This window comes from Gavia stellata, chromosome 2 (assembly GCF_030936135.1).
Source record: "Gavia stellata isolate bGavSte3 chromosome 2, bGavSte3.hap2, whole genome shotgun sequence".
In the NCBI taxonomy this organism is placed as follows: domain Eukaryota; kingdom Metazoa; phylum Chordata; class Aves; order Gaviiformes; family Gaviidae; genus Gavia; species Gavia stellata.
The window spans coordinates 30,212,052-30,236,537 of record NC_082595.1 but is presented as its reverse complement, the minus strand read 5'-3'; the positions used below and the strand labels follow the sequence as shown (position 1 = coordinate 30,236,537).

The 24,486-nt window shown below is 40.0% G+C and overlaps 1 protein-coding gene across 1 annotated transcript in view; it reads right to left on the bottom strand.

Annotated features, from left to right (window-relative positions):
• PCNX2 (pecanex 2) overlaps positions 1-24,486 on the bottom strand; it is a 162,204-nt gene that overhangs the window by 88,284 nt on the left and 49,434 nt on the right. The window contains exons 13-17 of the mRNA XM_059835536.1: positions 20,772-20,943; positions 15,667-15,777; positions 13,939-14,030; positions 3,116-3,225; positions 810-906 (exon numbers count right to left, since the gene is read on the bottom strand). Coding sequence (XP_059691519.1) covers positions 810-906; positions 3,116-3,225; positions 13,939-14,030; positions 15,667-15,777; positions 20,772-20,943 — 582 coding nt within the window. The remainder of the gene's footprint in view (positions 1-809; positions 907-3,115; positions 3,226-13,938; positions 14,031-15,666; positions 15,778-20,771; positions 20,944-24,486) is intronic.

The window sequence follows — 24,486 nt, the reverse complement described above, 5'->3', positions numbered from 1 at the left end:
TGGATGTTTAAGCTGAAGCGAGAAATAAGCTGACACAAACTTAACAGCTATGTGCCAGACAGTAGGAAATAAACAGCCTGCCAAGCAAAGAAGACAGGATGATATGGCAATGCTTGGCACCAGGTATGTACCTCCCTCTCTCATACTAGTCAAGTTTCACATGCTTCTTCCATCTCTAGGTGCCAAGTCTGGTCTGTGCTCCACCTTGCTTGGCTGGGGTGGAGGGCATACGGTGAAGAGTACTTTCTGGCACAGAAAGAGGCATTCCTGAAAAACCAAGTCAACCCCTAGCCCTAGAAAAAGAATGACTAAGGGCTGTTTTAAACACACTTGGTTCTGTGGACCAAAACCTGTCCCCCTCCAATGTAGACAGGGAGTTTGGCAGGATTGCTCACCTTTTTGAATGCTTGTTGGATAATCCAGCCTACCATGTACACACCAGGTTGCCAGGCTGTAACTCTATGCACAGAACCTGCATTAGCTCTCTGAGTACCAGGATGAGATGCCTCATTCCCCAAGCTCTAAGAATGCACTTCCAATCAACTATATTAAGGAATCAATGTTGCTGAGTCCTTCAAAGGAACCCTTCAGAAAGGAAAATTGCAATATCCCCCTTCTCCCTTCTGGCCTCACTGGAAAGAATTTCTCGAAGAACTTCTCTCAGTTTCGATGTGTGAATTTAAAGGAACAGGATAGAGATCCTCCCATTTTCTGTGCTTTTTTTAAATGAGAATATTTAAAAGGTTCCTCAGTGGGGAAAATGGATGGGAGAGAGCTTTAAACAAAAGTAGTGAAAGAAAAGGTCTTACCACTGATTCTCTCATCTTTTCTGGGAGTGGATCTGCTGATGAATCTTCGAATTGTTGACGTAGAAAGTGAGGGACATATTTGCATTGAATAAGGGACCTGATAAAAAAAATAATCCTAGTTAGGATACTTCTGAACATATCTAACAGACATGAATATTCCTGGGGGGCAGAGGAGGAGAAACAGCCTCAGATTTCCTTCCTCATGTATGCAGTAGTTATCTTATCCCTGTACAGCTGTAGATGGACATAAACCAGCTCTACCTGTGATCAGGGTAGAACTTCCTCGTCAAAATGTTAAGTAGTCTCAGCAGTCCAATCAATGTGACTCAGTCATTTAGAGGAATGAGCAGAGAGGGTACTGTTCCATTCATGCCCTTTGCTAATGTTTCAGCTAAGCTGAAACCTATATGGGAGCTGTTTAGACCCACATTAGAAAGGCCAAAGAAGCTATTTCTGTATCAATTGTATATTAATCCTCAGTTCAAGATTTATGTGCTTCCTCCTCCATCTTGAAGTTTATGCCACAAGCCATCCCTTAAACACTGCTTCCAATCTCTTTAACTTCCTTTAATTAAGTTCAGAGCTGTTTAGAGAAAAAATCTTAAACCTCTTTTTTTAAGGATTATACATTTTTATCATGATGGCACAATAAACATTTGATGTTGTTGTATACATATTCTTAATCTTAAGATATTTAACAACCATTTCAGCTGCTGAAAATTTAAGCATGTTATGAAATCCATAGCTAGATTTAAAAGTTAAAATGGATTTAATGGTTTAAGATTACTTAAAGTGTTTAAGACAAGTTTCTGTTTTATTAAAGAAGTTAATGAACTGGTGAGTCCTTCCCGGGGAGTGAGAGAGAAGAATACATTTACATTACTTCAGAATTGAAAGAGCTCACACTTCCATGCTGATTTGCAATTTACCTGTGTATATTTTACTCCAAGGCTAAACCAATCTCCCTAATACAGCACACAGCTTCACTTCCTTCCATATCCAAGTTCCATCCTGTAATGGTCGATGAACTACATACTACCTACACAAAGCTTGATCCAGGTCTAATTGACATCAGTGCCAGTCACAGTAGGTTTTGGATAAAATTAACAGCAATACATGCAAGCAGTTCTTGTTGCTTTGCCACATCAGAACCTATTAATGTGTAAATATCAGATTCCCTGAATCTTCTGGATGGTAAAGAAGGAATTTCTCAACTCTTCAGTAAGATTTACTGGGATGCCAATTTTCTACTAGTGCCCTGTATCCTTTCCTTCGTCATCAGAATTCTTCTCCTTTTCCCAAGTTTTTCTCCTCAAATATAATCCTGAATGGCCTAAAAAGCCCTCCACTTCCCCCCCCCCCGCCCTCCTGCATTACAGAATTGTGCATCCAACCACCCTGACTTACCATATGCCTACTACAATCTTCATACACTGAAGAGCCTCACCTCAAGACATGCACAACACACCTTATGAACCAAAGGAGAGAACCTGTGGGTTTCCTCACAGGTCCTCTGCACTGTTCTAGGGTAAGACTGAGCTGTCTGAAGCAGAATCGCAGATGGCATAGTGATACCGGCTGCACAAAACCTATTTGCTTGCTTGATCCTACAGCCATATACGTAGATGACCAGCTGCTTGTAGACCACCACAGCCCCCATGACAGCCATGTAGCACAGTTCCCACACAGTAAAAGTCATGTCTGCCACCCCCAAGCTATGGATCTATGGGCCTCTCTCACGTCACCTCAACCTGCACATCACGGTGCTGGGGACTTCCCCTGGATCTCCCTTGTTCTCAATGGCAGCTCTTAATACACATTACCTTTCCTCAGCTACCTTCAGCAGACTGTGTCAGAGCAGAAAAGGAGGAGTTACTCGCAAACAGAGACGCATAGCCTACTGACAGTGACCATCAGCAAGAGCTGGAATTGAGCCATCTTCCCGGCACATCAAATGCCCTTTTTCCTTGCCACGGTGCTACCCAATGCACATTCTGCAACTCCAGTAGCCTGAGAACCCTCTTAACTAAATCGCTATTCTCCAACATGGCAAGCACACAATTTCCCAGAGGGTGAAATCTACTTCAGAGGATTTGGATAGTGCTGTTTAAAGAGCACCAGTCTTACTGGTAATCTGACTGCAGCACTTCATTTATTTACAAGACTGTTACCAACCAGACAGACATGGAATTTCCACCTCACCACAGTACTTTCAAGAGACAGCTCCTGCAGTTCTGAAACCCAGGCATCACTCTGGTTGTGTGCTGTACAGAGTAATCAATAAATAACATTTGCAGGCAACTTACATCAGTACAGATGGGTCACTGCTTTGTCTGCTGAGGTGATAAGAAAGTGCAACTAGCAGACCACAGAAAGCAGAGAACAGCGCTGGAATGTGTTGTGCATCCCAGGGTTCCTGAACAGGAGGACAAAAAGCAGAGTATTTGTAAGTTAGGAATGCAGAACTTAATTTTCTTATTTTTCTTTTTTTTTTTTCTTTGAAGTAGGATAAGCCATACATGCAGTGTTAAACACACAGCATCTAAATTTGTACGCCATCTACCAAGGACTGAAAATACTTTTTCATATCAAAGTCTATTATTGTGAAAAAGACTGAGATTAGAGGCATGTTTTGTGATCATATTATGTAATTCCTCTCTAATCAGCAATTAGCTAGGAAACCACATGAAAGGCAGGTTTTCTTTCCTCTTTAATGAAAGTCTAGAGGCAAATTCTCATTAAAATGAGATGTGAGTGAAATGAACTGCATTGTATTTGTCTAAACTCTAAATTGATACGTAGTTACTTGACCTGTGGCCAGATTGCATACAACAAATGCCCATGTCACCTAAATCAGGCAGTGGGGTACAGTTCTGGCACCTCACTCTGAAATCTCTCCGCTGCTTTGTACGTTATATCCAGGCCCTGCCTGGATGATAACAGAGTGGTGAGGGAGAGTGCTTGCCACCATACGTGACGTTCCCAAGTAGGGAAAGAAGAGACAATTTACACACTCGCCAGCACACTCTGGCCATAACCAAGATGAGAAACTGTCTCTGTGTGACTTAAACAGCTAAAATTGGTAGAAATAGTAAGAGAAAAAACATGAAGCTTAAGGAACGCTTATCAAGACCAGCTTCATCTGTGGAGTCCTCAGCTACAAATTAGGGATCCTAAGACATACTTGCGAGCCCTGGCTGTAAAAGGACACAAGTTTTGGCTGTGAAAGACATAGAAACTCAGTGGATCAGATCCACAGCCATTTAACTTATTAGGCTTGTTCAATGTTTCCATGCAACTTCTACCTGATCAAGTGAATGTGAGGTTACCAGATTCTGACATCAGAGCACTTTCTGGGTAGGTTTTGAGAGACAATGCTTGTAGGACCTGTGAAACCTTAATCCTTGTTCAGCTAGTAGGAACAAGGCATCTTCTGCAGTATGTCTTTTGCTTGAAAAACTTCACAGTTTGTACAGGACCAGTATTTTCACAGAATAAAGTGGGTGTATTCATCTTACTTTGCTCAGTGATATGCATGATTTCTTAGCAAGGCTGATTCACATTAAGAAAGATTTAATTTCTTTCAGAGGTAACGAATACGGGGTAAGACAAACTAATTTGCTGTTAAGGGACAAACCACCTGCTGCAACATGAGGTTTCTTTGGAATTTAACAATGAAATTCCCATTATCCTAAGAACTGGTATCACAGAAGTGAAATTTTAACTCCAAGAATCACCTTCCCCTCATCATACTACTGAACATCACAAAGATGAAAGGAAGTGTCTAGTTCTATCAAACAATCCTACTTAAAGCGGTCATTACAAACAAAAGAGGGAGTTAGATGGTATTACTGAAAGAATCCAGCAGCATTTGCTTGACAAGTTAATCTTTGCAATCCAGTCCCACCCTTCATTTCATTGCTCCCAGTTTTGGGGCCAAATACATTTTGGGTTAACTTTTCCCATGCTTAGTCTCAGCTAGTGTTTTGAAGAATTCGTATTCTTCAAAACACTAAAGAAAACTAGATGGAGTCAAAATGTTCTGAAAATGGCTGAAGCACAGCCCATCCAAATATCTATTGCATTCCCAGGGCAATACAACTGCGTACAGATCCACCCAGCAGCTTCTAGTACGACTGCCCCTTCACCCTGCAACTTATTTCAAAAGCAAAATACTATAAAGAGCCTAGCAATATATCTGGGAATTGAAATGTATCGGTAGCCAGTTTGAGAAATCATTTCACCCTTTTTCTACCGTAAAACTGCACATGGCTGATTCCTTATATTAACGTCTCAGGAACTCTTTACTTCCGTATTTTCTGTATATTACACACAGCTTCTGCATTTGGCTGGCCTGTGCTCCAGTTCCAAAGTGTCATTATCCCCTCAAAGCTCAGCTGTCAGGGAGCCAGGAAGGCAGGCAGGACAGGCATCGTTATTTGCTATGTGGCTAGAGAGCAGGATTTTCCAGAATAATGCAACACGATGTTGTACAAAAGATGAGAATGAACAAAGGTGTCACTTCTCCAGCATCAGTGTGATGTATCCTGCTCCATTTTGTCATTTTCCTCCCCCACTAATGATGCCTGGTAGAGATTTAAATTAAAAAGATGAAAAAAACAATATAGCTGATAATTGGACAATGATTCTTCTCAGTGGGAAAACAGGAATGACAGGTTTTAGTCTTGGAAGCTGGTATTATCTGTCATACTAGACAGGGAGTTTGACTTCCTACTTTACCTCATTTGGTTGAGGTGACATGTAGTGCTTTCATATACAGTTTTGACTTTGATGCAGACACTCACGTAGTCATTTTTAAAACAAGTGAGATAGACTTACAGGGTTAAGGATGAAAGTGATGAGTTACAACAGACCCAGTGGTCGGGGGGGTGGTGTTCCATTTCAACCACAGAATCGCCTAATCCCAAAACAAGCCATTTAAAAAGGAAGATAAAGGCGTCTTTGAACTTACAAGACTTTTACCACTGGTAAAGGTGGGGAGGCAAATGTATTTTTAAAAAGTGGCAATAGCAGTTTTCTGTCCTACATGATTTATCCTTTTTGCTTCTTTCTTCCTTTAAAAAAAAATGCATGTAGCAAACTCTTATCTTTCAAAGATATGCTAAAATAAATCATATGTCCTACTCCAAAGACAAAAAGTGCTCTGAACACAGCAGAACCATGTGGTAAGTAAAAATTCTTGCTACCTTCTTTTTTTTTTTTAAACAGAATATTCCTCTCATCTCAAAGACTTTGCAGATTGCTGCAGCATTAGCATTATTGAAAGTGTTTGCATACTGACTGGCTTTTTAAATATGGAGACAAACTCTAGTTGTCCTTCACAAAGAACAGACATCATCTAATTTTCCACTGTCCCGTGATTTCATCATTAGTCAACCAATTTTTTTTTTTTTTTGGGGGGGGGGTGGGGTGGGTGTCTTTCTCCTTACTTCCACTCCCCAGCTTCATCACAGATCTATGCTATTGCTCATATCAAACAATATGCAGGACAGCTGTTGACAGTCAGCCATTCCACATGTGTGATGGCAAACTGAAAGAAATACTATCATCCTATTTCTGAATATACAAAAACTCTCTGAATGAGACCGTAAAAGGGAATCCTCCCCCGGCACCCAAAGGTGTGAGAAAATGGTACCAACAAGTTGTTCTCTACAAGGTTAGTTATAAGCTTAACTATATTGCCATGGATACTTGTTTTCAGTGAACACTAATGACCAGGAAATGTGAATTATTCACGGACCTCAGTTACACTGGTTAGAGACAAATTCTAGGGAGAGAGGCCCACCAGTCTTATCTTCCCATCATCCATGGAAAACAAAACATTACTTTCCCAGAAGAGCTCCAAGAACCTGACAAGTGAATACAGATATCACTACCCATTCTGAGCAATGTTGTCTCTGTTTCTCTGCACTCCGAACTGTTATCTGTGACTGTATTTTCATTGCTGAAATTTAAAATCCAGACAGACAGGACTGATGCAGGAGTATGCCTGTGTGTGCGCACACCACCTTACACAACAGGATCCCAGTCTGTCAGTAGGATTCCTCAGCTAGAGAGTAAGATGATCAACAACTTCAGGCAAGGGGCATGGAGACTCATGTTTCACATAATGGTGCGTTTATCCTAAAAAAGAAGTGCGGATTTCTACATTCCTGTACAGTGACATACTTCTGTAAGAGTAACCCTGGGCCATATCAGATTCTGCAGACATAATTTACTTTTTCTGTTATATCTGGACAGTAAGTTCTTATTATACATGCAGAAAACTAAGAGCATAACTATTAAAGTTACGACTAAAGTGCAAGTCTGACTATGGCTGCAAACATCGCTCACTGAAACGCATGATACCTGACAATTCTCTCCAAAATTAACGCTCCTAACAGCTCTTGCTTGAACCTCAGGGTTCTCTAAATTGGGAAGTACATAAAATTGATGAGCCTTGTCTTCAAAACCTCCAAAAGGGCTGGAAGTATTTTATGCAGTAGAAACAAAGCTGTCTAATAATCCTATACTTCTATTTTTGGTCACTTACACAGATGAGAATTCTGTCTATACACATGGGCCCGTTCAGTGCTGTTTAGAAATATATTTGGGCAGTCTTAGCAGATTGAGGGAGGCATATGCTTGCAATTCTTTCCCATTATAAAACCCTAAGACAAATATTTCAAAATTATTAGTACATAGATGAAGGCTGTGTTGTTGAAAACAGGAATCAAGAAGCATTGTTATTCTGATTAATGAGTTTAAAACTCATTAAACAACAAACCAAACTACATCAATGTAAGCTGAAAATGGTTTAAAATACACATAGGATTTTTAGTAACTGTTCATTGAAACGATAAATAAGTTACCAGAAAATACTTTCTTCAGGTATAAGGTAATGGAAACTATGTAAATTTCATTAAAAAAATATGCACTTACACAGAGCTGGAGGAGGCAGCTGTGCCACATATGAACACATTCACATCAGTTTAATTTTTCTGACCCAAGTCCAAAATCTTCAATTTTTCCAGGCTGATTAAGACAAACAGCAAGTTCCTTAAGCAGTTTGTTAACTGGTTCTGGATAAGTTTCAAATCCAAACCAGCTGACTGGAACAGAAGGCAGAAGAGGAAGAGAAGACTGACTGATTCCAGAAGCCTTTGGGGATGTGCTCTTCTGCCCCACAGCAAAACAGAATGCTAAAGACTGATATCAAGATGGCTAAATTCAAGACTGAATATTTGTGGAAAAAGTAGGAGGGCATACCTGCCTTTTTTTTTTTTTTTTTAAGTATCTGTTAAATATTTGGGCACAGACCACAAAATAGATGGAGTGGGAGATAAAAATCAGCATATCAGGCAATTCTAGTCAACGTGAAAAAGATGGCACAAAAGTTCCTGTGTCTCCAATCTGATGGATGTAATACCTGAAAATAAAAACACCCCCTCCAAGAAAAAGAGATAACCCTTTCATATATCAAAGCTAAGGCAGCTATTAGAGCTGCCAACTTCTGTTCAAGATCACAGGACTGAAGCTGAAATCAGAAATAAAGCCAGGCTGAAGTGAACACAGATAATTTTAAACTAAACTCGGTTATCCAATAGCTTCAAAAAAAGTAGCAAGCTGAAAAATTGCTGCTATTAGATGTAACAATTGAAGGAATGACCAAAAGAGGTGATAAAACCATGTTTAGGATTGAAAGCTTTTTATTAAACAAAAGTAAATGGAAGTTCATACAGAACCTGGAAAGAACTGGAATAAGGAGTGATGATATCATTAAACAGAGGCCTGGGAGGTAAAGAAAATCTCAAAGCAAGCAGGAGAAACTCAGGTCTTTGCATTTCAGAAGCTAAGACATTTATCTTCTCTCTTGTCTGAAATCAAGTTCACAGTGTTGTATGTAAGGCTGGATACACAGCTGGTGTCATATCACTCATGACAGGGACGTGTCACGGAATAAGATGTATGAAGAGATGCTTTACAGCACTTGAAAGCACTTGAAAGGTAGCCAAACCACCTTTGCATCACTGGTATAACACAACTGTAAAACAAAAATCTATCCGGGTGACTTCGCATCATCACCAGAGGGAATGACTTCTGTTCACCAGCTATGTCAGACAGTGACTTGAAAACCTGCTCCACTCACAACACGCTCCTTTGACTGACAACAGTGATGAACGGTGTCTTGTCCATCAGGCCTCAAACACACGGATGGAGACCTGGTGTTCCAGCTATTTTGTGTTTTGTGGTTTACTGGAGAAATTATGTTCTAATTTTAGATGCAATACTCTGTACTTCCCACTGTGAACAATTTGGGGTTTTCTTTTTTCTTTTTTAATTTGACAGCTTTAAACAAGAAGAAAACTGATCAGCCCAGCAGTAGCACCACCAGAGGAGGTCCCAACAAACTGCAAACCCATAGTTCCTCCACACAAACAGCAAGCAGGGCAAAGCTGCTGAGGAGGACTCTGAGGATGGGAGCCAATTGCTTGGCCACAGCAGGTGGGACCCCTTCACTTCTCAGTCACCTCCAAACAACATGTCCCTGTTCCTCCTCCAAGCATCTGAGTCACACAACTCAAACACAGGCCTCCTCATCACGCGATGAGTTCGTGCCTGGCCTTGTAACAGACTGTCCCTTATTTTAGTTGTGTGGAAAGTTCATGCTTGGTCACACAACATCCTGTGTCTGCACGGTGAGTGTATGCAGCCACCCCCCAAAACACATGATATGGTTCTGATGAGGTCCTGTGATGGGACGTGTAAGCAGCCTGCCACATGATCCAACCTGCACATTAACTGTTAGCACAAGACCAGAGATCTGTCCATCGTCTTTTAGGTGGTATGTGCATTTTAGCTGTGAGAGAGAAACGTTTCTGATCATGCGATGACAAAGACGCTGCAAGGTCATTCAGAAAGAGTGGCAGGGCCTGATGAACTCATTGGGCATGTCGAATTTTGTCTGCGGATCGTAAGATGAACTCTCAATCGAGAATACTGTATAATAATTTTACTCAGGCAACTTATCTGAACAAAAATCAATGACAATTATTAAGTTAAACTAATGATACATCTATACCGCAGCTGCTTTTTCATAGAGACTTTCAGTTGGTTTTATACAACATAATTCAACAGCAAAATCAGTCTGGACACGGCACAGGATTTCAGCACAGGCCTATTTGTCTCAATTCACAAAGGTTATACTTGCATGTTGAAAGTTAACTTGAGTACTTACAGTGTTTTGTGGACATACCCCAAAACAATTGTTCAATTCTTATTTTTTAGTTTTTCTAAAATCGGAGATCTAGAGCAAAGAATTAATTGCTGTGAATTTGCTATTCTAAAATAATTTCAAAATTTGCCTGCAACTAAATCAAACTATTGTACGTACATATATATAGTTTCTGTTCTAAAAATGAACAAGAAAAACACACTTAAGAACACAGATCTATTATAAAATGAACATTACTCTTTTTAATAAAAAATAAACCCATGTGGTAAATTAATTCTTCTTCTAATGATCTTCTTCAGGAACAGTATCTTTCCTTTTGGAATAATTAACGTACACAGAGAAATGAGTCTAGACTATTTCACCCTGCAAGATAATAGTTAGAACACAAGAATCACTTCAGGAAGGAGGGGCTTAAACATGATACCTCTGGAATGGGTCTTCAGCCTGGGCATTTGATGTGAGCAATTGTTCACCAGTAAAAAGCACACAACCACTTAGAGAGCCATTCTCCTCTGCAATTTATTTCAGGAAATAGAACTCCGCTAGTTACACCTGCTGAGCTATAAGATGTTCTGCCAGTAAACAGAGTTTACATTTGAGGATGCTACATTTCAGCCAAGAAATAAGCTTTGCAACCCAGAAATCCTATGCCAGAGAGAGTCTGTCATGTTTCCCTGCCCTGAATCTTTTTGATTGTGATGATTTTTTGACCTCCATAAATATTGAAAATTTTGCTCGGTTGGTTTTGTCAAACTGACTACAAGTGAAAAGATGAAAATAAAAATAAAAAATAGCTGTAAAGTGCAAGTGCGGAGGAGATGCCATTTCTATCTTAAAGAAAACCATGTACTTATCACCATTGTGCAAACACCTCAATGAAACAGTCTATAGCATTTACGCAGTTTTGAGTTAAAGTCCACAATTTCTAGTGCACCAAAAATCCAAACCCTCATTTGATTAGGATCAGACATTGTTGCTCACTACATATCAAACCAGTTCTAGTTTCTCAGAGGGATATTAGACCACCTTTCACAGTGGTTTCTATTCAGGATCAGATTCTTCTCTTACATTTAAGCCAATTCCTACTCCTCCACCAACCAAAGAATAAGTCTGACAGGAGCATTCTCTTGCTATGTTATAGACAACAGTCCAACAGGAAAAAAATCTCTGGACCTGACTGAAGAACAAGGAGGGTTAACATAAGTGCTTATTTCATAACTTCTAGAAGAAAAACTGTATGAAATTTCAAACACCCCAGTAGAGTGAGATTATGAGCTGAAGCAAGTGGAATCATCTTTACATGCTTTAAATTAACCTCCTCAGAAGTGCCTTCACAAGAACAGTGCCATAAAAATTCAAATTAACTGTAATTTCTGTGTGAACAGAAAGTCTGCACTTAATATTGTTAATTTACAACAGATATCTTGTAAATCTTTCACAGCACTCTACAACTTCAGTGTAGCATTAAAAGCATATTTCTAAGCAGTTTGAAGTCTAAATCCACGAGGAGATTGCTTATCTACAAAGCCACCTGCATGCTGTAGTATTATGCTGAGAAAGGAGTCTGTAGCACATTTTAAGAGGCTTTTCTTTAATACTGTTTACAAAATTATTTTTTAAAGTATCCATCACACAACTTCCCTACCCTCAACTAGTGAATTGCCCTCTGCTATCTTTAGGGGAAAAAAATTACCGTCTTCCCAGATATTTGCCTGTTGAACAGTGGTTTAACTCAATTCCTTCCTTCCATATAGGTCTTTCCATTTTTCTCATTGTTCCTCCCCCCCGTTACAGATTTTTCTCATTCTGTTCACCCTTACAGAGGGCCACCTTCTCCATCCCAGGTGCCAGTTTCCAAATCATTAATATAGCTGGAAAACAGTAGCAGGAATACTACCTACTTTAGGAAACTGCATAAGAAGCAGTTAAGCTTTCTAGCATCACACAGCTGGGTCTGGTCAAACCAGTGTAACAGATACACTGGCTGAGCCTGGTGACAGGATATTCCCTGGGAGAACACCACATGTTCAAAGACATTTAATTTAAAGTGTCCTAATGCAGCACTGCTCAGCAGATGAGTTGCCATAATTTATTGTGAATGGACTCAAACCACCCAGGGGCAAGATAAAAAGGTGGCTTAACACATTTTACCTTAATATTGGGAGTGGTTAAAAACACACACACAGCCAGTCCTGATCATCTGTGAGAGATCATTAAGGCATTATAATTGATCTTTTTTGAATTAAGGCTCCTATTCAAAATTTTAAGTTGCAAATTGTTAAAAGCCATTATAGAAATGCTTATGTTCCTTAAAGAATTTCCTTAAGGAAACATCTGATTGCCCCTCTCATTTGTGCAAATGACCAGACTGCGTGTTGGCGTAATACATCCTGGGCTGTTGTAGAACCTCATATTGGGATCTCTGTGCGCGCTATGCATGTGTAGCACCACAAAGCATCCTCTCATGTATGCCCACAAGATGTCAAGAGCAGCTTATAAATCACTGCATATCCTGGTGCACTCCTGCGTGGGCACTGACATCATCCAGCCTGTAATGAAATACTGTCAAAAGACTGACCCTTAAAGGATAAGTCTAAGATGAAATTCTGGTTTTGCTGTGGTCACTGGGAATTTTATAGCAGACTTGAAAGCAGCCAAAATTTCATTGCTATTTTTAAAATAAAACAAAAAAAGCAGAGGACATATAGATTAACTGCAAAAAAATAATGCTTTAGATTGAATATGGATCAAAATGCAACATCTGCCAAAAAAAAACAACATTGGGCATCACTGGGAAGGGTACTGAGAACAAGGCAGACAGTCATTTTGCCAGCACATAGAGCCGTGGCACACCCACGTCCTGAGCACCATACACAACTTACTCTCCACATCTGAAGGTCACAACGGAGTAAGAGAAGGCACAGAGTAGGGCAACTAATTTAGCTGCTCCTGAGAGAGCAGCTGCTTTACAAGGAAACACCGGAAAGGCTGGGCCTCTTCAGTTGAAAGAGAACATGGCTGGGTGGGATATGACTGATGCCTACAAAACTGCAAAGCCAGCAAATAGGGTGAATGCAGAATAGTTCTTCCACAAATCCTGCAATACTAGGCATAGGGAAGACTTGATGAAATTAGCAGATCAGTTTAAAAACAGTGAAGGACAGCACTGCTTTGCACAAAGCACAGCGAACATATGGAATTTGTTGGCACAAAGTTGTGGAGATAAGACAGGACCAGCACATTCAGGCAGGGACTCGGCAAATTCATAGACAAGTCCACAGATACCAAATGAAATAAGCAGGGATACATTCTCCAACATCCCTAATCCAACAATTGTGGATACTGGTGGAATATTAGGGAAAAGAGCAGCAAACAGTCATCTGGCTTGCATTAAATTCCTAACTGCATTTCCCTGTGGAGGCAGACACATTACTGGGTTAGATGGTCCACTGGTCTGCCCAAGCTGGACATTTAAGGTCTTTGGCATACTGTTATGAAGCAACAACAAAATCCTTTATTTTTTCCCTTCGGAAATATGGAACTTACTAGGAATTTTGACCAAATTCAGCCTGGCTTATACAGGTCAACAGGAGTTGCAGCTTTTTAAGCCAAGGCTGCTGTCAGCCTTTGTCGGGGAAATTCAATGGATCATTTCAGACTGATATATATCAGAGGCAAACAGTCACAGGTATTAGACGCATGTTTACTCCAGTATGTCTACTACAGTTTCAATCTATTTCAGAGTAGTAATAGGCAGAACCTGAAGCATGGCTTGTAAAACTTATCTTGATAAACAACAATGACAATGTAGCACCAAACAATGCTGGTCTCCTTGATTATGTGAATTTTGAGCTTGAAATTTTGAATGTTTGCAGTGTTGTTTTTCTGGCTTACCTTCACTGCACTGAAGCAGAAAGCATATAGGACAATCAGAACCACAAAGCTTCTGGAAATGCTGTATAGTGCAGATACGAACCCAGCAGCAGCTGAAAAACAGACATTACATGTTAGTTAATTTCTTCCTAAATGAGAACGTGCAATCAAAAGAAAATAACGAAACAGCTCTTGCATCACAAGAGGTATAGAGATTAAAATCAGATATCACAAAGCTGGTTGTTGAGAGAACACCTTCAATACCCCAAATAAGCTCACAAAACTGTTTACAGCTAAGAATGAAAGCCCAATGCCACTGTACGCCATGTGTTTTCCATTGACCTGAGGTCTCATGCTACTGCTTTTTGTACTGAACTTTGTTTTACCAAAATATCAGTATGCCTCTTCATGTTGCTACCAAGGAGGAATGAAGTGATCTACAAAACTGGCAATTTTCTAGTCAAACTCCATGTGGACTTTCCCTCCTTCCCTTTGCTCCTGAGACACAGGCTCTGGTATCATCCAAAAGCATCCTAACTTGCTTGGTCAACCATGATTTGCACCATATTAAGATACATGAATGAACTTAAAGGGAGAGAGAAGGATGCCAGCTGTTCTCTCATTATAACCTCCTTTGAGAGCTTCCAGAAGCAGGGTAGGAAAGGCTGTCAGACGGAATTAGGAGTTCAGCAGTCTCAACAATGGAGACACAGGGGCTGCAAAACTGTGCTCTAATTAGGGTTCAACATACACTGGAATCATCATTATTGATAGGATGAGGACTTTATCCAACACATTTTTTCCTCCAGGTCTGCTATGGTATTTATGAGACAAAAAGCAAAGAACACCCATATCATCTGTACTAGTCTTAACCACTTGCCAAAGGCTACGTCTACAGTAGCAAGCAGAACAATGCAGTAAGCGTGGGTTTGTGGAATGAGAAGTGCTGAGGATGTCATATCTATGATATACATGTTTGAGATGCCTTACTGCAGACTATGTCTAGTCCAGTCTCACAGACTGTATGCTCATTAGTGTTTGTAGTGCAATAGGCGCACTCTTCCAGTGCACCTTTCTTTTAAGCTTCATCCAAATGAAATCCAGCTTGCATACTGTGACATCATTCCATGACGCAACACAACATGTGGTAAGCGGGAACAAGGAGGAAGTTTGCTTCTGATCCAAACTAAGATGACAGTGTAGATGCAGCCCAATCTTCTCTGTTACTTAAGCTATAATGAAAAACAAAGACCACCACTACCAACAAAAAAACCGGATGCATCTTCTCTCATGGGCCTTGTTTAATCTCTGATTCCGAATCTGTTTGGATTCTCTAACACCAAAAAAAAAAAAAAAAATCACACCCCCAATACCTTGTGAACATGCCTCACTATGGAACAATCCAAATATTTTTTAATTTTTATTTTTGAAATAGAGTTTTAACAGAAAAAAAAATTTAAAAGTTTTTCTTTTTTGTAAATATAGTAAAGATTCACATCAGACATACCAGGGAAGAGCTCTTTGATGTCAGCCACATTCTGCAGCCTATAGTGCAACTTGTATACAACTTTTCAAAAGAAAACAGAAATCTGATCGGGGGGTCTTATTAATATTCACCCCACTGTTATATGAATAACGTTAGCTGTTCGAGCTTTAACATGCATTGTGCTTTAAAACATGCAATAATATACTCTAATGTAAGGTTATAAGCCCAGAAAGGGATAGCTCAGGCTTCAACTGTCTACTTACCAGAACCACCAAAAAGCAACATGTCTATTTGCTCCAAAAGATATATACAGAAGGTGTTGATTTGAGGGAAAAGACCAAGAAGAGAAATTGCAGGAAAGCAATATAAAAACACTAAAAAAAAAAGATTTGTGTTAGAACAGTCATACATCACAATGTATGGAGAATAGAGAAACATACGTCATACCAGAGTAAGAAATTGTTGCAATAAATTCTGAAGATTACTCAAGTGAGCATACCTTAACTTTAGCAGCAACGATTACACTTTCCTTCTCATGTATTCAAAATAAATTATGCTATTTTACATGTAAGAACTCAGAGTTTAACTTTAACCTTTATTTTAAGTAAAAGCAGTGGCAGAAAAAAATAGCACTATGTAGCCTCCGTACTGCTTCTCGAATACTTTCAGAGTTATATTTGTTCTATTTAAAATATAGAAATTTTAATCTGCAGACTTCAGAACTTCCTCATTGAATATGAGATGGTTCAATCACAGGTATAACAATTCAATATAAACAAACAAAAATATTTTAATGGCTAAGACCCTAAGTATCTTGGCTATCGCAGTATCCTGCCTCTGCCAGCAATCACCAGCAGACACTTAAAGCGGCACGTAAAAATGGGACAAACCTATAGTGAAACTTCCCCAGACTATTTCCCCAGCTTCCAGCAGGATGGACCTTGACTTTGCAGTAGTGAAAGAACATTAAAAACAGTAAAGAAACTCAGGGGTAAATCGCAGTCTGACATCTTTACATAGTCTCTTTCTAAATTGAAATGCTAATTTAAATGGCTGCCTTATAGTCAAGGAAAAACAGGAGTCATAATTTAGGTAATTGTGCTGCTAGTCCTATGTTCTGTTCATTTGCAGCCACTCCTCTTTCCCCTCCATTTACTCTTAGCCCCACCCTAGAAAACGCTAAGCACAGATGTCTAGCAAAGCATCTAAACACACGCTTGACCCAAGTCTCCAATACTGTCAACTTTCAAGGATACATGCACATGTTTAATCATATTCTCACTGCTTTGTTGTACTAGTACCAGAATGTTCTGCATGCTGAAGGACAGAGATGTGTGTCAGCCACTATTCCTCATAAACAAGTATGTATTTGTTAGTCTACATGCTAGGAAGACTGCAGTTTCCTCCTATTCATTCTCATAAAAAGCAAATTAAACAAATCACTAGTACAACTTACTCCCTTTCCCACCCCAGCCAAATTTTAAGAAGGTAACAATAGGATTTGTGTTCTTTGTTGAATGCTAATTTCACATTTTACTCCCAGCTCCTCTTACTAATGCATCTTGTGCTAAAATAAAACAATACACTGAGTTTGATCTGACAGCTTTTATCTTCATTGTATTATACACTACTGCTATCTAACACTGTAAATCTTGCTGAGGAAGTCAAACACAGAAGAAAAAATGACATACTCAAGTGTTAAACACAGACAGGGCTCAATTAAGTATACTTGCATTCACAATGTGTCCTTCATCACAACTTCCTGCTGCTGGCACAAATTACACATATGTAAGAACATGAGGAAACACTGTCTTCTCAATCTTTTACATGTAAATGCCATTATTAACCTCCTCTTCCTTTACTACTCTGCTCTCCTTTTAGGTATTCCACCAAGCCACACCAAGCCAAGCAAGGACCACTCGAAGACAGACAACTGCATGACAGCAGGCCATGTGGACTCGCCATGGCATCAACTGTCCCCAAAAACTCACTGCTGAAACTCACAGGAGATCTTATTCCTTGGGCAAAGGACTTGCAGAACTGCCAGATCTCATCTCAGACTACTTACTTCCAGTCCAAACGACTGTTTTTGTTGTAGCAACCCCAGAAAAAGCTGAATAAGAGCAGGGAAAGGAAGGACAAGACCAGAGGCATTATACTGTCAGTACACCAAAATATATAGGGGTGAACGTAAGCAAGGAGGCAAAGTCGGTTGACTATAGCAATGTCCTCACCTCATCCTCTCTCTATTAATACCTTGAATAATCCTAACGACTTCTTTAGCTAAGGTAGCTTTGTTTATCTCATCCTGCACAAAGGAGTACACCAGAGAGGAAACTAAATAGTTGTCACTTACAAAAGGATTGAATTTAGGAGCAGTAGTTTCCCTTGTGGGAAGCAGACAAAAAAAGTAACTGATTAATCAGTTGGAATTGCATTATGAATTCCAGAGAGAATTTGTTTAAGCATCACACACTTCCATACAGAACAACACCTTTAAGAGCTGGACCACTAAGAGATGCTTATGTGAGCTGCTGGCATTTAACACTGCAGTTTGCAGGTCTCCTCTAAATGAGAAGCTACCAGGTTAAGTGTAGGAGGGAAACACAAATTTTAACTTTGGAAACTTCGTGTCTTTTGAGAGACATGTAGAATGGTAACTCAGTGGCAATGTCACTGAAAACATTTTAGAAGTTTAGAAAATTATTATTTTTTAAAAAATTATATATGAGAGTACTAGTCCTTTTGCTGTGTAATAACACATACTTTTTCACAGGGAAAAAAACCACACGTTATTTCAATGAGAAATAGTATTTTTGTTCTCCCCCTCCTGAACGTAGCAGAGGATAACGTTCACAGAGGCTTTCTTCCCCTGACAGAAGCTCAGTCATCGCTGAAAGTAGCCGGCAGAGGACTTGCTATCACAAAATTTTGCCACCACCTGACACTGAGATGCCTGCCAAATAATTTCACTCACCTGTCTAATGCTTAAATGCTTTCATCACGAAAACTATCATACATTAAGTGCATAATTACTTTTGTTAACTAACCTCACCTGTAGCACCTACTGACTGAGGTTGGCTCTGTCTGTGCCCACTTGCACTACATATGCTAATCTAGCAAAAAGGTCAACTGAAACAAGGAATTCAGGATGAAAACCATAGTTAGAATGAATTAAAGCCATGATCCCCCAACTAATATAAATCAATAGCAGAACCACTGTCAATTTAAAAAAAAAAAACCAACCCGGAATCAGATCCTAAACAGATTGCTTGCAATGAAATGGACCCGTTAAAAACCACATTTCTTAAATAATTAGGTTGCACATCCAACAAATTTCCACTGATTTTCTTTTATAACCTTGTTTCAAGACTTTTATCATAGTATGCTATGCAGCATCACACTAGTTCCTTGGTAAGTCCTTTCTATGATTTCCATCACTTTAGCTTATTACCATAGTAAACACCTGAAATAGAAAACTTTTCCTTTTCTCAGTATTTGTAATGTATAGTCAAAAATCCCTTGATTTCCCAACATATCAACTCTGAATACTACAATAAATTATGAGTAAAATATAAATTAAAAAGTCACCATATGATGACTAACCAGCAAAAAGATACCAAAAATACCTAGCAAATGGGCAAAACTGCAAAACAATAGCAACACTTCATTGATATTCAGTTGGGCCAACTTCCCTCCCAAAACAAATACTGCCCAAAACAATTCTATACCTTCAGTGCCTAAGGGTATCTGTACTCAAAGCACAGCAAGATGCTGGAGGATGCCAACTGCCATGGCTTAGGGAACTAGCTGCACTGTGAACACTTGCAAGGATTGATGGCAACCAGAAACTGGGACTCCTGTAGAGACAAAGCAAGGAATTGCCAGGGCACGGCACCAAACGTCACTTGAACAAATACACCCACAGATGCGCCAGCTCCCAGACTGGCAAAATAAGAATAGGGGACAAGCAGAGGGAAATGGTTTCTTCTCCCTCTCTTGTTAAACAGGTGCCAAGCAGGGAGATGAGCCTGTATTTCCTCTCTCCCCCACCTCCTCCAGGCTGTTTCAAGAACCTGCTCCACCATCTCTTTTGAGGCCAGCCAAAATTAGCACATTTATAACCACACTTTTTTTTCTTACACTGGTTGCTATAGGTTTTCATTTATCTCTATCCCAAGAGTCACTTAAGATTCTTGTTGAATTATTTATCGGCATTTTTACTGTTCACCTTTGACAGGCAGAGAAAATAAGATGTAAGAAGAAACTTTAATGAGACCAAAGGAAAATAATGAAAGAAGCTAATGAAACTAAGTGAGACGCAGGTCTTCATTATTCCCCTGTTTCTAGTGAGAAGGATTGGGAGTCAATGAACCCATATAAAGGACCAGAAGGCTTTCCTAAAAATAGTATGTCTTTCAGGCAGTAATAGCCTGCCTTGAGTATAGCAAAAAGCAAGTACAACAGTCACAGGTGAACAAATACCTCAAAGGTCATACACTCTATATCACAAAGTTTTTTCCTCAACTACAGTAGGTATTCCTGGTTCTAAATTCACAAACCAATGGGTCGTCTTTGGTACACTAGCTCTTGGGAAGTTTTCACAACATTTACAGTAACCTTTAACTTCTCTACTTCATACCTAACAGTGTTGCACTACTTGACTTGAGTTCAGTTCAGAACTCGTATCTGTGACCCAACTACAGCAGCATCACAGTTACAGACTGCAAGTGTATAACAGGAAGAAGTGTCCTGACCAAACAGGGTATTTCCAGCTGTGGCCACTCCCAATTAGTGCCAAAGGACCATTAGTCCCGTTTTGGGGCAATACCTGAATGTCCTCAGCCACCTTAGGACACGATTCCAGAAGGAAACAGGTTGGAAGAGCTACTGCTGGGTGCCACTCCACACTAACTCCTTACGTGAACAGCAAGATAAAACTAAACCAAGAAAAAGCATGTACTTTATGAGTGGAAGAACGTCCATCTGAGGGCTTGGCACAGATTAGCTTCCAGGCATTAAATTTAAAACTCAGCTTATTCTGCAGTAACTGCTCTGCACAGACAAGCTCTTACAAAGATTAACTGCATTTCACAGATGATGTCTTTTGCTAATAACATCAGTGACTGTTAGTTTTCTATAGAGGCTTTTCACTGAAGAGCCTCACTTCATTAAGAACTCCTTTTACGTGAGGGAAGTTTGCCAGCTTGCCCCCCCCTGCATCTTAAGTCATTCCAAATGTTTCTATCAGTTTGACTTAAGAGTTGTGCCTCCATAACATGCATTTGATTGCTAACATGGGAAAACACAGACTTCCTCGGCTAAGGCTTAATTCATTTTTACAGTCCTAGGAAAAATATTGACTCACCTATTACATGGTCTCTGGCTGACTGGAGAGATCTAGGCGAAAAGAGCTTCAAGCCATACATTGTATAAACTGGAGGATTTGTGTCTTTAGATCCAGCATCTAGCAGCAAAATAAGGCCACACAATATACAAAAATATACAGGTCTGCTGTAGGTTATGATTTTATTGTGCCCCTGGAAAAAGAAAACAAAGTGTTTGAATTTTGTATTCACTCTCCTACTGCATTAAACTGGAGAGAGGGTCAGGAGGCAGACAAAATATTTTAATGACTTATACATACTAATTAATAATAAAAATGTTACAAGGTATTTTATCTTCTCCAAAGGAGACTTTCAAAAGGCATTAAAAGCAGTTAAGACTAACTCCAGCAATCATTTATGCTTTTGAAAATCTAACCTTCTGGACCTTTCAAAACACACTAATTGCAGAAGTCATCATTTTCTGTGGAGAAAAAAAACCTCAATCTGTCTAAACTTTTCTTTTCAATAGAAAAAGAATTTTACTCTATATTACTTTTATTTTAATGAATGTCTGCTGCAGGTAGTTTGACTTTTTTTCTCTTTATGAAATATAAAATTAATTTTTAATTGCATCCTGGGAAGAAAAAAAAACAGTAGAGCGCCTACTATGTGCAGTGTGAAGCATGGAGATTGATTTTTTGCACCAATACAATTCAATTTTTTTTGTTGATTTGAACCACTTGATAGCAAATCAGTGTCCCTCCTGGAGGGGGTGACACTCAGCAGCAGTTTCTGCTCTCTCCCTCACGCAGCATTCTGAAATGATGATCCAAAGGAATTAATATGCGGAATGATCCTTATCTTACATCTTTCATACACACCTCTCACACGATTGATTCGCACTAATCCTACAAAACACTGCTGTGGGGCTGTGGGCCAGGGAGAATGACAGACGCTTAAGAATAATCTTAATAGTTCTCCTGGTAGCAAGCTTAAGGGTAAATAAGATCTGTTAAATGCTGATGAGTCAAAAGATTGCTTGAGTGTGAAAAGCCAGGAGCAAAGTGACAAGGATTCGTTTGCCTTGCATAAAGCTGCTGTGAAACTGTTCTTATTTGTAAAATGCGATTTAAGTGAGTATAATAAAAGATCATCTCTTTTTTGAAACAGTGGCTGTATTTGTTTGGCTGCCAGTCAAGCTCGTATGTTAGCATTGCTATTAACTGATCTGCACTCTCTTTTGGGATCAATCAGTTAACAAGGTGGCAGATTGCAAGGAACTAGCGGGCTTATATTGCACCTCACATCCATGGAATATGAATTAAGTCAGACTGACAAATCCCAGCTGTTTAATCAGAGTTTCAATTTTACTAATGCCTTTTTTTTTTTAAATAGGACACATGTCCATGAAAAAAATCAAAGAAGAATTAGAAAGATAAAAATCTGACTTAAAAATAAATTCACTTAAAATATTACTTTCTGGCTCTTTTTAAACTTCAGTTCATTTATCTTAAATATGAGCTGTGCCTTAGGAAAAGAAACCAGTAAATATTGCATCTAAACAATTGTTTTATGATTTATATGCTGATATGCACTCCTGTCCAAAGTCAACTTTATCATGATGTTACATTCTTGTCTTCTCTTGAATTACAGAACCCAAGTTTTATCTTTGCATGGTAATTATTTGAAGGCAGTTGGGTAAGACAGAGTTGATGATGACTAGAAGTCCAGAGGTTTACCTCCACACACTGACACACTCAGTTAGGCTTACAGTGTATATTTAACTCTTACTTCTAAAGTAGTTCATGGTGCGCTGGGTGGAGAACTGACTGAAGGGCAGAGCTCAAAGGGTTGTAGTGAATGGGGCTACATCTGGCTGGTGACCCATCACCAGTGGTGCTCCTCAGGGTTCAATCCTAGGGCCAGTTCTGTTCAATATATTTATCATTGATCTGGATGCAGGAGTTGAAATGCTCCATGAGCAAGTTTGCTGGATGATACCAAACTGAGAGGTGCCATTGACTCTCTTGAGGGACAAGATGCCTTGCAAAGGGATCTAGATAGATTGGAGCATTGGGCCGTGATTAATTGGATGAAATTTAATAAATCCAAATGTCCGATTCTGCAGCTGGGATGAAGTAACACCAGGCACAAGTATAAACTGGGAGAGGGGTGGCTGGAGAGCAGCCCTGCAGAAAGGGATCTGGGGGTGCTGGTCGACAGCAGGCTCAATATGGGTCGGCAGTGTGCCCTGGCAGCCAAGAGGGCAAACCACATCCTGGGGTGCATCGAACACAGTATAACCAGCCGGTCAAAAGAGGGGATTATCCCGCTTTATGCAGTGTTGGTGCAGCCTCAGCTGCAGTACTGTGTGCAGTCCTGGGCCCCACAATTTAAGAAGGATGTGAAGGTCCTTGAATGTGTCCAGAGGAAGGCAACAAAGCTGGTGAAAGGGCTGGAAGGAATGTCCTATGAGGAATGGCTGAGGACTTCGGGCTTGTCTAGTTTGGAGAAGAGGAGGCTGAGGGGCGACCTCATTGCTCCCTACAGCTTCCTGAGGAGGAGAAGGGGAGAGGGAGGTGCTGATCCCTTCTCCCTGCTAACCAGTGACAGGATGCGTGGGAATGGTTCAAAGCTGCGCCAGCGGATGTTTAGACTGGACATCAGGAAGCATTTCTTTACTGAGAGGGTGGTCAAACACTGGAACAGGCTTCCTAGAGAGGTGGTCGATGCCCCAAGCTCTGTCAGTGTTTAAGAGGCATTTGGACAATGCCCTTAGTAACACGCTTTAACTTTTGGTCAGCCCTGAATTGGTCAGGCAGTTGGACGAGATGATCATTGTACGTCCCTTCCAACTGAGATAGTCTATTCTATTCTAAATAAATCACTCTTACTGTGCTAACAATAATGCTAGTTAGGATTGAGGAACCAGCTTTCAAAGGCTGTCTGAATAGCCTGCAAAATGTGAGCAAATACTACCTTACGTATTTTTCAGGTGGTGGTGGGGAATGAGACAGAATCCTGAAATGGAAATCTTGCCTTCTATTGGATCAACAGGAGCAAAGCAGTGCAGCAGTGATGCACTCAGGACACTGGCTGCACAGCTGTCGCACTGCTTGGGATGCGCTGGAGTTGAATGAGCTTCCCAGAGCATGACAATCTCCAGTCCCCACATCTGGGGAACAGGCAACACAAGAAAGAGTAACTACTGCGAGTGTTAGTGCTGTATTTCACTGTCATTTACATCCTTGGTTTGAGGGGGATTATTCGGAACGGGATTGGTTTGAGGCCAAGAGCAGACGCCTTCTAGGAGAGAGAGGATCACTAGGCCGGTGTATCACCTCCTGAAAGCAACAGCCAGGGGATAGACAATACATTTCTTTTCAAGGTTTTAGAAACAAAACAAAAAAGGGGGCAAAGCCCTCTTGTGCCTGCCACTGACAGGCCAAGCTACGCAGCCCTTCACCAAAATGGGCATGTGGCAGTGCAACTTATCAACAAGGTATTTTAGATATTAAGGGCTCATTCTGTTCTACGATACAAACTCATCAAATTTTGACATGCAAAACTGATTTCATCTTGGTGAAACTACTCCACTCTGCATTCTCCTTCGTAAGAATTTAAATAATGAAGCAGGATTCCTTTTATATTCTACATCTCATTTGTTGAACAATCATTTTTTTTCTCTGCTGATAAAAATTTCAGTGAAAACACCTTTCCCTAAGTCCACCAAAAAATGTCACTGATTTTTTCAGG